Genomic DNA, 16,526 nt, shown 5'->3' on the forward strand with positions numbered 1-16,526 from the left:
AAAAAAAAAGAAAAGAATGAATCTACAAATGTGTGCTAGTTTGCCATGTTGGGACAGCTGAGTCTTGTTATAATACTGGAGCTGTGCCACTGATGTTAAATACCGTCAAGGTCACCATGCTGGGCAGGATCCAGCAGAGCTTTCATGCTCAAATGAACTTGTGAAAAAAGACCTGGTGACAACTTTCAATTACTGTTTTGTTGTTATGTACTGTTGAGTTAGAACAGACTCATAGCTGACCCTCCAATGGATTTTCAGAGGAAGAGATTGCCCATCTTCCTGCTGTGGAACGACTGAGGAATTTGAACTGTGTGCCTTTAGGTTGGTGTCTTTACCACTAAGCCACCAGGCCTCCCTACTGCCAATAATTACTCACTGATAACCTTGAGAATCACAGCCCAGCATGTGGGCTTGCTTATTTGGGGCACATCACCAAGAAGGCTCATTCACTGGAGGAACACATCAGGTTGGTGACACAGAGAGCCAGTGAGAACAGGAGAAGCCCTTAGGTAGGTGAATTGACACCATAGCTGTGACGTTGGATGTAAACGTGGTGGCAGTCATGAGAATGATGCCGTTCTCTGCACCATTTTGTTCTGCTGTACATAAAGTCACCATGAGTTGACACAAGGCAAGGATGACAGTTTTTCTTTCTAAAGACAAATTTAAGATAAAACTTGGAAATAGTTGAACTTTGGAGAGTGAAGAAGAAGGTAGAATTGGATGTTTTATGTATTTTTATTGTTTTATGTATTGATGTTTTATGTTTAAAGAATTGAGCTGTATTTCTGTTTGTCAAGGTATCTGTGAAAAAGGGCAGATGAGGACAAATCAGTTTAGGATAATCTGTATGTGTATGTCATGACCATTGAATATGAGATAGAGACTTTGAGTAGGAAGTATATGCAGATGATCCTTATGTGTGATCCGGACAGGAGATACAGGTAGGAGGATATCTTTTAGGTGGAATTAAATAGGTCCATCTTCCTGGTAAAATTTGCAGAAAGATAGAAACACTTAAAGATCTGTGGAGAAAGAAGAGACGATTGTGTAGAAGACTGAGAAGATATGGCCAGAAAGCAATGAGGAAAATCAGGAGATAGTAGTATCTAAAGTGACCGAAGAATGTCAGTCATGGCACATTTCAGTGTAAGTGAACAGTTGGTGGTGAAATGAGGACAGACTCTGATTTGGGGACGTTTGGATGAGACAGTGGAATACAAAAGTATGTGGTTGTAGTAGGTTCCTGCCCACTTCCTTAGAGAGTTTCAAGTGCTAGAAGCCTTTGAGTCAAAATACATACCATAAGATATCCAGTGCCTCTGAATAAGTTTCAGCTTATTTTGTTGTTGTTAGGTGGATTGGGTTAAATATGACGTATAGAGACTGTGTGTACAACAGATCTAAGCCCTGCCCTATCCTGTGCCATCCTTATAATCTCTGACACACTTAAGCCTGTTGCGGTAGTCACTGCGTGAGTCCATTTCACTAAAGGTCTTCCCCCCTTTCATTGACTTGCTGCCTTCCCAAGCATGATGTGTTGTTTTTCCAAGCTATAGCTCCTCCTAGCAGCTTGCCCAGTGTATATGAGGTAAAGGTTTGCTATGCTTACTTCCTATGAACATTGGGTGCACTTTTCCCAAGACATATCTATTTGTTCTTTGAGAAATTCATGGGTTATTTATTACTCTTCTCGAACACTACAACTCAAGGGTATCAATTCTTCTGTCATCCATTCATTGTCAGATGCATAGCAAGTGATTGGAAAGACCTTGGCTTCAATCAGATGCACCTTAGCCATCAAATTGACAATTGTTTCTCAGTAATTTTGAGAGGATCCTAACAACAGTCTTTTCTAATGCAGTACAGCTCCTGATCTCTTGGTACCAGTGGTGTTCATTTTAGATCCAAGAAAAGTGAAATCACTGGCAACTTCAGTCTTTTCTATATCTATTAAGATGTTGCTTAGTGGTTCAGTGGTCAGGATTTTTGTCTTCTTGATGTTGAGAAGCAATTCATATTGAAGGGTGTAGTCTTTGATCTTCAAACATTTCAAAGGCCTCACTTTCAGCAAGCAAGGTTATGTCATCTACATAACACATATTGTTGATGAGGCTTCCTCTGATCCCAGTGCCACATTTTTGTTCCTGGAATTCAGGTTCTTAGATGATTTGCTCAAAGTGCAGTGTGAATAGGTGCAGAGAAAAGACACGGCCCTCTTGCACACTTTCTGTGATTTTAAACTATAACATGTTCCTTTGCTCTGCATGGACAGTGGCTTCCTGGTCTAGGTATAGATTTCATATGAGCCTAATTAAGTGTTCTGATATTTCTCTTATTCTCATAGTTACCCATAGCTTTTTACACAGTTTATTCCAACTCATAGCAGCCCTCCATCAGTCATCTGTAGCTGTAAATTTTCATGAGAGGACACTACCCATCCAGGAGACTCCTGTAGAGTGAGTGCATTCAATTGGCCTTCTTTTAACAGCCAGGTGTGTCAACACGACTCCATTAGGACTCTGTTTGAATCAACACAATTGGGTTTAAAACACTGGTTACGTTACATGTTAGTGATACTACAAATTCTAAATGCACTATTTCCCTAATCATACAAAACTGAGTTCACGGCTGATGGAAAACATTTGTCAAAAATACACCTTAGTTAACATTATTTTCTTCATTCTTCATTTTGCCTCATAGAGTTAAATCAGTTTATAAAGAGTTCCATAAATGTTCCACTAACTAATATAGTTTGGTGGATTTCCCCCCCTTTTTAGAAATTGTGTTCTGATTTATTGACAAAGTTTGAATACGTTGTTTTTCACAAAAGATCCTTCCCATTTTCTTAACCCCACCCACCCATTGAATTGTGCAACCCTGTGATTAACACCCTACCCCCCCACCCATCCTCACCCTTCTATTATTTCCACCCTCCCCCCTCTGCCTTGCATCCTCATACTCATTCTACAATAATGGTTTTGTACAGTATTTATCCTTGTGGGACTGAATTCATTCATCATAATGCTCTCCAGTCCCCTCCCAGGTTAGGTAGTAATTTACAAAATGATTACTCCTGAATGCTGCATAGTATTCCACTGTGTGACTATACCACAACTGCTCAATCCATTCGTTTGTAGTTGGACATCTGGGCTGTTTCCATGTTCTTGTAATGGTGAATAATGCTTCTGTGAACATTGGTATACTTGTTTCTGTTTAAGCTTCAGTTCTCATTTTCTTGGGGTATATTTCAAGCAATGAAATAGCAGGGTCATTTGAAATTTATTTGTTCAGCTTTTTTTGGGAAGTGCCAAACTGCCTTCCAAAGTGGTTTATAGTCCCACCAACAATATAAGAGTTCCTATCTCACCGCATCCTCTTCAACATTTATTACTTGCCACCCTATTCAACTTTGCCACTGCTACTGGAGTGAGATGGTATCTCATTGTGGTTTTGATTTGCATCTCTCTTACTGCCAGTGATTTGGAGCATTTCTTCATATGTCTGTTGGCCATTTGATTGTCTTCCTCTTTGAAAATTCTTTTCATGTCTTTTGTCCATTTTGTAATTGGGTTATCAGTCTTTTTCTTGTGGAGGCCCAGGAGTAGTCTATAAACTTCCATTATGAGACTCTTGTCTGAGATAGTATTGCCAAATATTTGTCCCCAGTCAGTAGGTTTTCTTTTCACCCTGTTGGAAAAAGTTTTTGATGAACACAGGGATTTAATCTTTAGAAGGTCCCATTCATCCATTTTTATCCTCTTCAGATTGTACATTTCTGACTGTGGCAGTCTCTTTATACCATAAACTAGAACTTCTAAGCTTAATCCCAGTTTGTTTGTTATTAACTTTATGGCTTTAGGCTATCTGTTTTGTTGTTGATTGCCTTCACGTCCAACATGACTCATAGTGACCCTAGGAACAAAAGGCCTGAAGCCTTTCTAGAACTGTCAACATTTATCTAAGTTCGTGGAGTTTCTGGAGGCATGTTGTTTAGGAAGTGGATGCCACCAGAGTATCATGAAATTTTTATACTGGTTGAAGATGATGCATCATGCCTGCCTACTCCTTTATTCTACTACTTGTATGTAATTTTGTCATACTATGGTGGCCTGTGTGTTGCTGCTAACTCTACCACCAGGGTCACCTATGATAAACTGGTTTCATTGGAGTTTCCAGGATAAAAAGAAAAAAGACTGTAAAGGAAGGCCTGGGAATCTACTTTTGAAATGAAAACCCTATAGACCTATTGTATTAGAATATTACCTGATACAATACTGGAGAGATGAGTCCTCTAGGTTAAAAGAGACTCAAAATACACAGTGACTCCAGCAGTGGGTATGAAAACAATGCATGAAGTGATGACCATTTCATGCTGCTATAAGTATGATGACCATGAGTGGAGCTAGCTTAACAACTGACAAAACAAAATATCAGAGATATGCTATTATTTTATTCATCTCATAGGGACCTCTGGTGGTGTAGTACACCGCGAGTTGTGATGTTAACCCAAAGACCATGCCCTTTTGAGGATTCACATCCACCAGCTCCTCCATGGGTGAAAGATAGGCATTCTTCTCCTGTGTGATTTATAGCCTCAGAAACCCAATAGAAGGTTAGCTGTGAGTCAGTTCTGACTTGAGGGTAATGAATTGAGCTGAATCATAGCTACTTATGACATCCCCTCAATGTGGAGGATCTCACCTAGTTGTTAAAGATACAAAGGTGATGCAAATATTGTTTCTACTTTCAAGAATCTTAAGATATGGGGAGTGGGGGAAGGTAGCTGTAAGGAGAGAGATGTTCTAAGATACGCCAATGATGAGAGGATGTGTGTAGAGCCGCTGTATGTATGTAGAGGCAGTGGAGAATTAAGAGGATGAAGTCCAAGGAAGACTTTCTGATACAGAAAATTGAGCGAGGAATGAAGAGCAACCTGAATGGAGATAAAACAGAAGGTAGAGAAATAGAGACATTACAAATAGAATAGATATTGAGAGTGAAAATGTAAAAGAAGTGTGAAATCCAGAGTTAACATGGTAGATACCCAAAAGCAGCCAGAAGTAAGTGATGTTGTGCTGAACCATCATATGGACAGAAGGACTGTGGTGAGATAAGAATGCAAGAGATAAATTATGAAGGCCCTTGTGTGGCATTCATATGAACTTAGTGTTGGGTTGGGTTTGTTGTTTCTGTTTTGGTTTTTTTTTTTTTGCCATTGACTTGTTGTGTTGAAGAAGAATACTGAACATTCCATGGATTACCAAAAGAGCAAACAAATCTGTCTTGGAGAAAGGGCCGTCAAGGATGATAAAACTTCATTTCATAAACTTTGGCCATGTTGTCAGGACTGGACCTGTCCTTGGAAAAGGACATAATATTGGGAAAGGCGGAGGGTCAGAGAAAGAAAGGAAGACCCTCAACAAGATGGATTGACACAGTGACCATAACAATAGTTGTGAGCATATCAGATTGAGAGAATGGTGTAGGATTGTTCATAGGGTCAGTATGAGTCATAAATAACTTGATCGCATCTAACTACAGCAACAGTGGTCATTTAAGCTCTTCAAACCACGGAGTGAAATTGGTAGTATTGGTTTGTTTTCGTTTTTGTTTAAGTATGAATGGGGAAGGAAATAAAAAAAGGCTGACCCTTGCTTCTTTTTAACCTATCTTCCTGAAGTAAGAAGACCTATTAGAGAAAAACCTTTATAGTCATTTGAACAGTGGAGAAAGGGATTGACATTAGAGATAGAAGTATTTGTTCAAATATTTAGAAATAGTTACATCTCTTGATAGAGGTAAAAATGTGGTAGGACAGGGGAGGATTGGCTTTAGATGGCTGACAAGCTGATGATGTCAGACAGCTTGAGAGATTATGAAAACACTGATGAACTCCTTCCTTCTTTCCCCCCGTATCCCATTTTAATTACTCTGTTTGTATTTTATGTTGTGGATAACTTGGTGCTCACTTCCCCCCATTATTTCTTTGACCCTCTTTACTGTTTTCCTTTTAACTTTTCTTCTTTTTGTAAACCCACAGGAAGAACCCAAGAAAGTTCGATTTGATTATGACTTATTCCTGCATCTTGAAGGCCATCCACCAGTGAATCACCTCCGCTGTGAAAAGCTAACTTTCAACAACCCCACAGAGGATTTCAGAAGGAAGTTGCTGAAGGCAGGAGGGGTAAGTGCCACTCTCTGTGTAAATGAAAGCAAACAAGCAAATAAACACAAACTCACAACTGATTGCCAATTTGTTAAGAAGTACAATATTTTAGAGGCAGTAAGGTAGATGAACTACCCCAATGATTTAGTTTTTAGACTGATGTTTTCAGTGTACTGTTGGTTAGAATAGGCTGCATTAAAGTCTTCACAGTTCAAATAATGAATGGAGGAAAAACCCAAACCCTAGAACTATCCTCAATGAAGAACGAAAAATTAAACAGTGTTTGAAAGAACAATGCTTTCTATGTTTCTAGAAATGGGTAAAGTTCAAAGTTAAGTTAAAAATTAAACTGTTGCTGTCAGGATCTTTTTGATCATTGTTACTAGAAAAATTGTACTCATTCATACACCATGCTTGGGTTAGTTAAATCATTGCATTTTTGTTTAAATGACGTTTAAGTAAAAGATGGATTTTCTTCTTTTAAAGCAGTGGTAGCAAAGGTATGGTGCATTCTTGTCCATGTGATTTGGCAAGTGTGGATAAAGATTTTAAAGAGTGTTTTCGCAAACATAATTATATGGAATGATTATAACCAACTCATCTGAGAAGATGATTGTTATTGATCTAATTAAAATATATGCCGTTGGGAACGCCAGCTCCTTTTCAACTGAACTTCTAACACATCTTCTGTGGGCGGTATTCATTACTATAGGATTCTCTTTGTTTCATTTATGTAGAAATGCTTCAGTACTTTTGCATTTGTACAATATAACTTCTCAAGATGCTTTATTTCTTTGATCAATTCCACCCCTGGCCTTCATAGAAAAAAGAGGATTTGTGTAGCCCCAGCGTTCTTTCTCTTTAAGGAGTTGTTGACACCAGTTTAGAACCTCACGAGATGTTAAGATGATCTAGTTTAAATAAATCACCTATTTACAAACTTGTGAGAATATTTTGAATTCTATAGGTCCTCTGAAGTTAATGTAAGGACTCCAGGGTATAAATCCTTGTATTAATTCAAGAATGATGAACTTCAGTGCCAAAGCTTAGTTTCTTACTGGCTTAATCTTAAATTAGGAATAAGCTCCTAGAGTGAGAATTCATAGCTTCATAGTTAAACATTTTTGAAATGTGAAGCCAAGATAATATATATTGTGCCACTTTGACTCATATAAGCATATATTTATTGTGTTTACCTCATTATTGATGAACAAGGTAAAATCAGTGGTTTAGGTTTTTGTAAGTTTCACTTTTCACTCATGGAATGAGAACTGTATTATTTTAAAGTGTATCAAACAGAGAAATCCAGGTAAATATTTCATAGGAGTTGTGTGATTTTTAAATTTCATTTGATTTCTTTTTACCTATTTTGTTCTCAGTGTGAGACAGTGGAATGAGTTTGTAAGGTTACTCTTTTAAAAAGAAAAGAAACTTGGACACAAGAAACTTGCTTTAAAGTCACAAAGTTAGTAAGCTGTTTGTTGTTGTACCATCCAGTAACAACTGACCTGTTGCTGAGCCTCTAGCAGCTTTTCAGAGGCAGATAATCTCAAGGGAGGAGATTGCCTTTCCTTCTCCCTTGGAGCAGCTGGTGGCTTTGAACTGTGTGCCTTCAGGATTGCAGCACTGCTTCTTATCACTGGGCCACTAGAGCTCTAGTAAATGGTAGTTGTTGTAGTTGTTATGTGCTGTCGAGTGGCCTGCCACTCATAGTGACCCTGTGTACAACAGCCCTAAACTCTGTCCTATCCTGTGCCAGTCTCACTCTCTCCAACACCTACTCCCATTTCCCGGTCACTGAATCAATCCATCTCATAGTCAGCTTTAAACCAAAGTCTTTTTTTCCCCTCCCAATATCCAAAGTCCTTTATTGTAGATCTGAGTGAGCAGAAAGAATCTCTCAACAACTGCCTTACTGTCTAAGAACAATTATAGGGTTTTATACATAGATTGGGTATTAATCTACTTTACATATTACTATTGCTTGTTACATTCAAAAGAATAATTTACATACAGTTAGTAGTAAACATACAATTGAAGGTACAAGTTACACATGGCTGAGAATAATTCAGTTCCAAAGATAAATGTTAGTTCAGGAAAGATGCATTTTCTTTCCCAGTAAAAAGAGAGTTTAAAGTAATCTGCATGACTATAGAGAAGTTATAACAGGGTCTGTTTTTGTTAGGTGTCATCTAGTCAAGTAGGAGTCATAGTGACCCTATGAACAAAAGATCTAAACCCTGTTCTATCCTGCACCATCCTCACACTTTCTGACACACAAGGGCTCATTGAAGCAGTCACTGTGTCTGTCCACTTGGTTGAGAGTAAACCAAAGTCTTTTATGGTCCCTCTTGTGTTCAAAATCCTTGTATGTCCCATATTTCAATTTTACTTGTCACCCAGTTTTCATTTGATCTTCTAATATGCACTAGAAGTATGACGAGTACATTCTTAAGCATTTCATTTCTAAACCTACTGATTGTCAGAAAATACGGGTTAAATATTGGTAAGCTAGCTTCAGAAATGAGTCACCATTTATATTATCCTTTGGGGAAATACATCTTCACAAAAAAAATGGACTTTTGTAATATAGCTCATTTTAAAGTTAGAGACTTAGCTATTCATGAAAGAAGCTAGTTTTTAAAGCTTTATTTTATTGTTTTTTTACAGTTAGTAAGAATGCAGTGTTGATGGCATTTAGGTATGGTTGTACCGTTAGCAATCAACTGGCCCCTTTTAAGTCCTAATCATTCTTATTTCTTTCTTTTTATGAGGGTGTCATTTTAAGCTTCTGATTATTCCCCTTGGGTATGACATTAGGGAGGCAATTTGTGTGTGTGTGAGTTACAGAACTTAAGTACATCACGGTTCTGATAAGGATTGTAGGAGCAAAGTAAATACGACACAAGAACTTTTTAAAACAACCACTTAGTCCCGGGGTCTGAAGGGCTGATTGTGTGTTGGTGAGAGGTTACAGGGCAGCGATAATGCAGCAGACTCTAGCACTGCTTGCTGATAAATCCTCCAGAAGATTTTTGTCTATTGCTCCACTCAGCCTTTATCTCAGAGATGTCCTCCTGACTTCTGACTTTCCTTCCTTGTGCTTCGTTAAGTGCTGTCTGAAGGCTGGAGATATTGTCTTTCTAGATTTAGGCTGTTCCTCGACAGCTCATAATAGGGTGAGGTGCGAAATACTCAGGGATACCACTTATTTGACGTATTGGAAGGTCTCTAATGGAATGAATCTAGTAGAATTATATGGCAAATGGATATTAAACATTTATTCTAACTAATAATGATCTTGTAGATTATGTCCATTTCCTATATTAAGGTTAAAGCAGTTTTCTATAGAAATGTGAAAAAAAGATTTAATGGGCTAGTAGGCTTTGATTTACTTAGACTTTTTTTATTGCCTTCTGTTATTTTTTTCCCCCTAGTCTGAGCATTTACCATTATATTAGTACAACAGTCTACTCTGTTATTAGTGTATAAGTCTTTTTTATTTAACTAGATCTCCTGTATATGACTGTGTCTCTTAAGGCCTGCTTTCCTTTTTAGGGAAAAATAAACTGTGTTTTTGGGTTGTTGTTGTTGTTATGTGCCATCAAGTCGCTTGCGACTCAGCGACCCTATGTACAAGATCCCTAAATGCTTTTCTATCCTGTGCCAACCTTGCCATCTCGAACACACTCATTCCCCCTACTCCAGTCACAGAATTGATCTATCTCATCGAAGGTCTTCCTCTCCTGCACCACCCATCCACTCTGCCACACTTGATGTTCCTCTCCAAGGACCAGTCCCTCCTTGCAGCATGCCCAAAATATGTCAGATGAAGCTTCAGAATCCTTGACTCCAGGGAATACTCTGGCTTCACCTTCTCCAGGACAAACCTGTTTATTCTCCTAGCAGTCCATTATATATTCAACACTCTTCTCCAGCACCACAGCTCAAAGGCATCAATTCCTGTTCACTGTCCAACTCTCTGACGCATAGCACGTAATTGCAAACACCATAGCCTGAATCAGGCGCACCTTAGCTTCCAGCCTGATGTCGTTGCTCTTCAGTACTCTTGAGAGGTCCCTCAGAGCTGACTTTCCCAGTGCAGTTCGTCTCTTGATTTCCTGGCTGCTGTTACCAAGATTGTTGACTGTGGAACCAAGTAAACGAAAACTGTTAACTATCTCATTCTCTTCATCATCCATACTGATGCTGCCAATTGGCCGAATGGCGAGAATCTCTTTTTCTGATGTTGAGCCTCAATCCATATTGGAAGCTGCTATCCTTGACCTTCTGCAGCAAGCACTTCAGGTCCTCCTCAGTTTCAGCAAGCAGGATTGTGTCATCCACAAAGAGCAGGTTGTTGATAACTCTTCCACTAATCCTGATGCCACATTCCTCCTTCTGCAGCCCAGCGTCTTGGATGATCTGTTCTGCATACAGATTGAAAGGGTATGGAGACAGAATACATCCCTGACGGACCCTCTTCTTGATTTTGAACCATGTACTGTCTCCTTGTTCTGTCTGACGACTGCCTCTTGGTCCAAGTATAGGTTTCACATTAGCACAATCAGATGTTCTGGGATTCCCACTCTTCTCAGAGTCAGGCATAGCTTGTTGTTTTCCACACAGTCAAAAGCCTTTGCATAGTCAATGAAGCACAGATACACATTCTTCTGGGATTCTTTGCTTTCTGCCAAGATCCATCTAACATTAGCTATAATATCCCTAGTACTGCGACCTCTTCTAAATCCAGCCTGCACATCTGGCTGTTCTCTGTTGATATATCGTTCCAAACGTTTTTGGATAACTTTCAGCAGAATCTTGCTTGCACGTGATATTAATGATAGTGGTTTTGGGTAAGAGAGTAAATTATCTGTTCTGCGTTCTTTACAGCTAAACATTATATATCAAATATGTATATGTTCAACATTTAAAAAGGGGAAAAAGCTCACCATGTGAAATCACTATTTCAAGTTAAAACATGGGTGGATGTGAGTACTATTTTGATGTGATTCCTTCTGGGGTTTCCCCCTCTTTGTTTTGTTTTTAAAATAAAAAATTGAACAAGTTGACCAAGAGCACAAAAATGTGTTTTATACAATTGGCAGGAGTCTAGAAGAACATGCTTGTCGGGGGAAATTATTCAGAAAAACTTTCCTGCCAGAAGAATTTGGAAAACTTAATAATACCTGAATCTTACAGCTCTGTGATCATTTTCTTCAAGAAGGTTTTCTTCTTTTCTTTGGGTCTCAACTTACCATTGCAATTCTTTTCTAAATAGCTTCTACAAAGTCTTGGTGTACTTTCCTACTGGGAAAAAAGATGCTCTTCCTTCAAATAGGTGCCTAATAGTAACAGGATCTTTGCTTTAAAAACAAAGAGGAAGACCTGCCACCACTACCAGCCACCCCTCAGCCCAAATCAAACAAAAACAAACTCTTACGAATTGAATGCATGTGTATTTAAACATTATTTTCTAAGAATGTTAAAATCAGAATGATAGTAATGTATAGGAATTCAAAGCATGTTTCCTTTTTAATGGACAGCTCATTGGCACAGGGTAGGGCAGGGTTCATGTCTTTTGTTTATTGGATCACTGTGAGTTAACTCATTGGTAGCTATCAACATCAGAGCTTTCATGGGAAGGTGGTAGATTTGAATAGGACCTAGTCTCTGGTTAAACCTGAAGTGAGAAAAAGACAGGAAGTAAAGTTTGGGAAATGGAACAGATTGATTCAAGAGTTTCTGATTGGAATTTTTAAAAATTATGATGTTTCCCCCCCTTATGTAGAACACAAAAAGTTATGAGTGTAAGCCTTTTGAGAATAAAACTCGATATAGTTTAGTCATCATTGAAATGTAAGCAAAAAGACTTAAGTATACTCCTCAACTCTCTGAAATATTTCCTATTTAAAAAAATGAGCTGGTGGATTCTTTTTGGATTATTATTCTCTTGATCACTCCCTTAGTAATTGGAGCTAAGCCATACTGGAAAATAAAATGGGATTGACATCCGTTACTTTAAAATGCTGAATTGGAAAAGAATTCTGTTTTTCTTTAGGGGAATGGCTGTGTATGTGTAAAAATATTATATGCATCACCAAGAGTCATCCTTTCTGTTAACTTGCCTAGTGGATTTTTCCCCCCCTTAGAAGGAAGTGTTGGAAGAGTTTTACAGTCAAATATATTTTGATAAAGAAACTACATCACTATCATCTCATGTAACCTGTAACCCAGGAAAAACTTCCTATCTTTTAGACCTCCATTTTATCAGCTGTGAAATGATCATGACGGTGTTTTCCTCCAGGGAATGTGTAAGCATGGGAAGTGGCTTATAATAGGTACTTTGAATCTTAGTTCCATTTCACTTTGATTACCAGTTTAGAAGAACAAATTTTTAGCCCCCTTTATTTTGAATCCTTAAAGAGACAATGAAATGTTGTTTAGTGTAGACCGCTATAGATACGGTTTATGTATCAACATCAAGAGAATGAAAATCCTCAACACTGGGCCACTAGGCAACATCGTATGGTAAGGAGTTGCGCTGTCCCCCCCAAAGGCAAAGTGGTTCATATCTACCAGCTGTTCCAGATGGGTGGTCTCCCCCCATGCCCTTGATAGCCTCTGAGAACCTACTGGACGTTTAGCTGTAAGTCAGTTCCGAATCACTGGTCCACCACACCACCATCAGTCCAGAATTAGTCACAGGAAAACATGTTGAGCACCAGTTGGTATGAACATCAAATCGATCACTTTAAAGAAATTGCTCCGTGTTGGGCTTAAAGATTACAAATTTTTACCATGGTTTTTCAGTCTAAATTTTTCAAGTACTAAGGGCTTCTCAGAGCTGCATGTTACTTTAGATTTCATAGTTGTATGTGCCTTGAGGTTGTTGGTGAGTACTGTTGAGTCGGGACCGACCCATAACTGACCCTCCAGCAGGTTTTCAGAGGTGGTTAATCACAGAGGAGGAGATTGCCCATCCTTCTCCCACAGAGCAGCTGGTGGATTTGAACTGCTTGCATTTGGGATTGCAACGCAGGTTCTTACAACTATGCCACCAGAGCATCAAGGTAGTTGCCTGTTACATTTCCATTCTGAAGAGAAGGGATAAGTATCCTTGAAATAATGGGTTTAGTTTACATCACCTCCCCTCTCCCCCCATCCATGGGAATTCATCTGATTGCTTTGGTCTGTCATTTCTTATGTGAGGGTAGTAGGAGGTCTGTTGTTTCCTTATTTCCTCTCTTCTCCTCTCCCCCCACCCCCACTTCTTTCTTTCTTTCTTTAGTTAAACAGAGCAAAGTATAAACATGTTGTTCAATCTATTTCTGAATCACTGGCAAGCAGTTAATTTTGAGGGCTGAAAATTAAAACTAACCACAGCAGTTGTTAAAATTAGGGTTTCCATAGGCAGAAGTCCAATTCTGTTCAGACACCACCTGTTTGAGTAGGACTTTTCAGACGCCCGTTTGGCAAGGCTTGTTGGAGAAGACATGGGGAACATGCTTTCAGTTGGTATGAAGTCGCAGCATAATGCGGTTCTGTTTCTCAGAGTGACAGTTACATTACACGTGATCTGTTTTTACAAGGAATAAATTGGAATCTTTTTGAAACACTCCTCATCATGAAATGGAATTTGAGTTCACAGCAGCCCCCCAACAAGGGGTTTTGGTTGTTAAGATGCCAGAGGGCTGTTAGGATAAGGAGCTTTTACTAACGTAGTTTGAACATTGTCTTTGCAGGGTTCTGGAAGGCATCTTGTACGGAGTGGTTTAATGTTGTTGCCTTTTGTTCAGGAGTGTAGACTAGATGTCGTGACTTTGTGCTGCTTCTACACCATCAGGTCATGTTGCCCTCTCTTTAATTTTTAAAAATCCTGAACAGGTAAATAAAGACATGGTGCTAAAGAACTGACAGGTGAGGTGTGTCTCCTGCCAGACCACCAGCGTGGCTGGAGCCACTCATTCTGTCCACAGTCCTGTGTTCAGAGATCAGCATATCCGTGGGGTAAATTCCTCGGAGGAGGAGTGTAGCTCCAAGGCAAAGTGAAATTCCAGTTTTGACAGACGTTTACAAATTGCTCTCGGAAGAGGTTAAACGACGCTCTGCCTGCACCCACAGTGTGTGAGTGTACCTGTTTCTCCCCGCGGTGATTTATTAAACTTCCTCCCCCACCTGATGAGTGAAAAATGGTATCTCATTTTAAATTCACATTTCCCTTATGAGTGACGATGAGCATCTTTTCATATGTTTAAAAGCCATTTTCATTTCCTTTCAGAGACCACATTTTAATGTATTTTAAATTGGAAAAAGCCTGCGTGTCTCGGTTTCCAGTTAAATTTATGGGTACTCTTCCCACATACTTACATTTGGAAAGGTTACAGCAAGCTATCGAAGCCTCTTTGACCAAGGTCCGGGTTCTCGGCTTTCTTCCGATGTGTAACAAATTATGCTCTTAGGAACTGATTTGTCAAGGCTTTGGGCTTCTGAAAATCTGAGTGGCTTTTGTGGCAAACTCATCTCCACCGAGCCCAGAGATAGATGGCTTGCTGCTTCGTTTTTTTAAATAGTTCAAAGAAAATAATGCATAGGAGTGTGTATCAAAGGCTGACACTGGGCAGATACTTACTTTAGGCTCGTACACATGCCCCCCCACCCCCTATCATCCTGCAATTTGTCACAAAAGAGAAAAGGATGCTACTGCTTTACGGGAGTGCTGATAGAAGGTGATGTGTTTCAATAAATGTCAGATCAAGAGACATGCTTCCAGTGTGTGGTTCAGGTGTTTGGTTGTTTCTGAGTTGAGGTTAATTTCTGTCATATTTAGTCTTTTCTGCACCTTTCTAACTCTTTAAATTTAAATGTATTTTCCTTCTCTCTCCTGAGGTTGGCCAATTCCATTTTGAATGTTGAATATAATATAGAAATGATAAATAGAATGTCAAAGTTGTGAGCCTTAATTCCCAATGTAACATTGATCTTACAGAGTCTTTTTGGGGAAAGCATCATCTTGAGAGGAAAAAAAATCACTTCTGTCACTCAGCATAGTTAGAGGTTTTATGGTTTGATAACTTCTGAAAACCGCAAGTGTTGACTGTGAGACATTGACAGATTTTTTAAAAATATGCATAAGAGGAATCTGTTAACACAAAACAGTCTTCCTTTGTTTCCTCCTTCCCAACTATATATTTACCTTGTAAGCAAAAAGGGGCCAGTGGGGGCACCCTTCTCACTCAATCTAGAGCTCAAATCACCTCATTGTGGAAGTTGAGCAAAATCAAGTGAGACAAGTGGAAGTTCCTGGAGAGCATAGGAAGAAGAGTCCTGAATACTCAGCTGTCGCTGTTGGAGGCTCTGTTGCATTTCTGTCTGCAGATCTGCTGGGAGTAGCGGTTCTGCTGACTCTGTGGAGGAGGCTCTTAATGTCGGCTCCTTCGTTTAGCCTTAAAAGGAAATGCTGTGATATGTGAAAGAAAACCAGCCCTTTGCCCTGCCCCTCCTCTCATTGCACAAATAGCTAAGAAAATAAAGAACGTGAGGGGGGAAAAAGTAACAGATACAACCTTTGGAAAATCTCTGTATAAAAAAAGTTAATAATTCTCCTTTTAAAGATCAGTACAAAAACTGTAAATTCAGTTTCTCTCCCTTCTTGGCTCAAGTAGTTCATTTATAGGCTTGTTTCAAAGTTTGCACTCAGAGGTGGTTTTGTCTGTTGAGGTCAGCACCCTTGCTTCCAGAATGGTAAAGGAGCTTCTTGCCTATTTTGACTTTCCACCGAGTAATTTTGCATTCACACTCTGTATAATATTAAGTAAAAACTAAGAGAGTAGAGAAAAGAGAGAGACTAAAGTTAGCATTGTATTTTCTGGATTTTTCTTACTCGAAAGAACAACCAGACACTCACTAAACAGTATCTAAAGACGCAACCCTTTAAAAAAGAAACTTGGAAGACTTTTCAAGTAGATGCTTGTATTTCATTTTAGGCCAGCGGGTGTAGATGGCAGGTGACTGTACCTCCTGTTTTTGTTGTTAGGTGCCGTCGCATCCTCTGCAGTTAATATTAGTCCTCTGTCCACCTGCACTGTCCTCACCATCCCTACTGCTGAGGAGTTTATTGTTGCAGTCACTGTATCAATCCATGGCCTATTGAAGGTCCTCTTCTTTTTCATTAACACTGACCTTCTACTTTGCCCATCATAATGGCTTTCTCCAGAAATGGACTCTCCCTGGCTGTATTTGTCCAAGACATTTGTTTATTCTTTTGAAAGTCTGTAATATCTTCATATTCTTCACCACCATCACAGTTCTAAAGCATCAGTTCCTCTTTCATTAATAGAACCTCATTTCCACCCAG

At 39.2% G+C, this 16,526-nt stretch overlaps 1 protein-coding gene across 2 annotated transcripts in view; it reads left to right on the forward strand.

The window, feature by feature from the left end:
* The window catches only part of MLLT3 (myeloid/lymphoid or mixed-lineage leukemia (trithorax homolog, Drosophila); translocated to, 3), a 344,501-nt gene that overhangs the window by 211,152 nt on the left and 116,823 nt on the right, over window positions 1-16,526 (forward strand). For both annotated transcript variants that reach the window (XM_006881274.1, XM_006881275.1), the window contains exon 4: window positions 6,044-6,187. In XM_006881274.1, coding sequence (XP_006881336.1) covers window positions 6,044-6,187 — 144 coding nt within the window. The remainder of the gene's footprint in view (window positions 1-6,043; window positions 6,188-16,526) is intronic.

Source organism: Elephantulus edwardii, unplaced genomic scaffold (genome assembly GCF_000299155.1).
Source record: "Elephantulus edwardii isolate Elephantulus edwardi_28Jun2011 unplaced genomic scaffold, EleEdw1.0 scaffold00014, whole genome shotgun sequence".
NCBI lineage: Eukaryota > Metazoa > Chordata > Mammalia > Macroscelidea > Macroscelididae > Elephantulus > Elephantulus edwardii.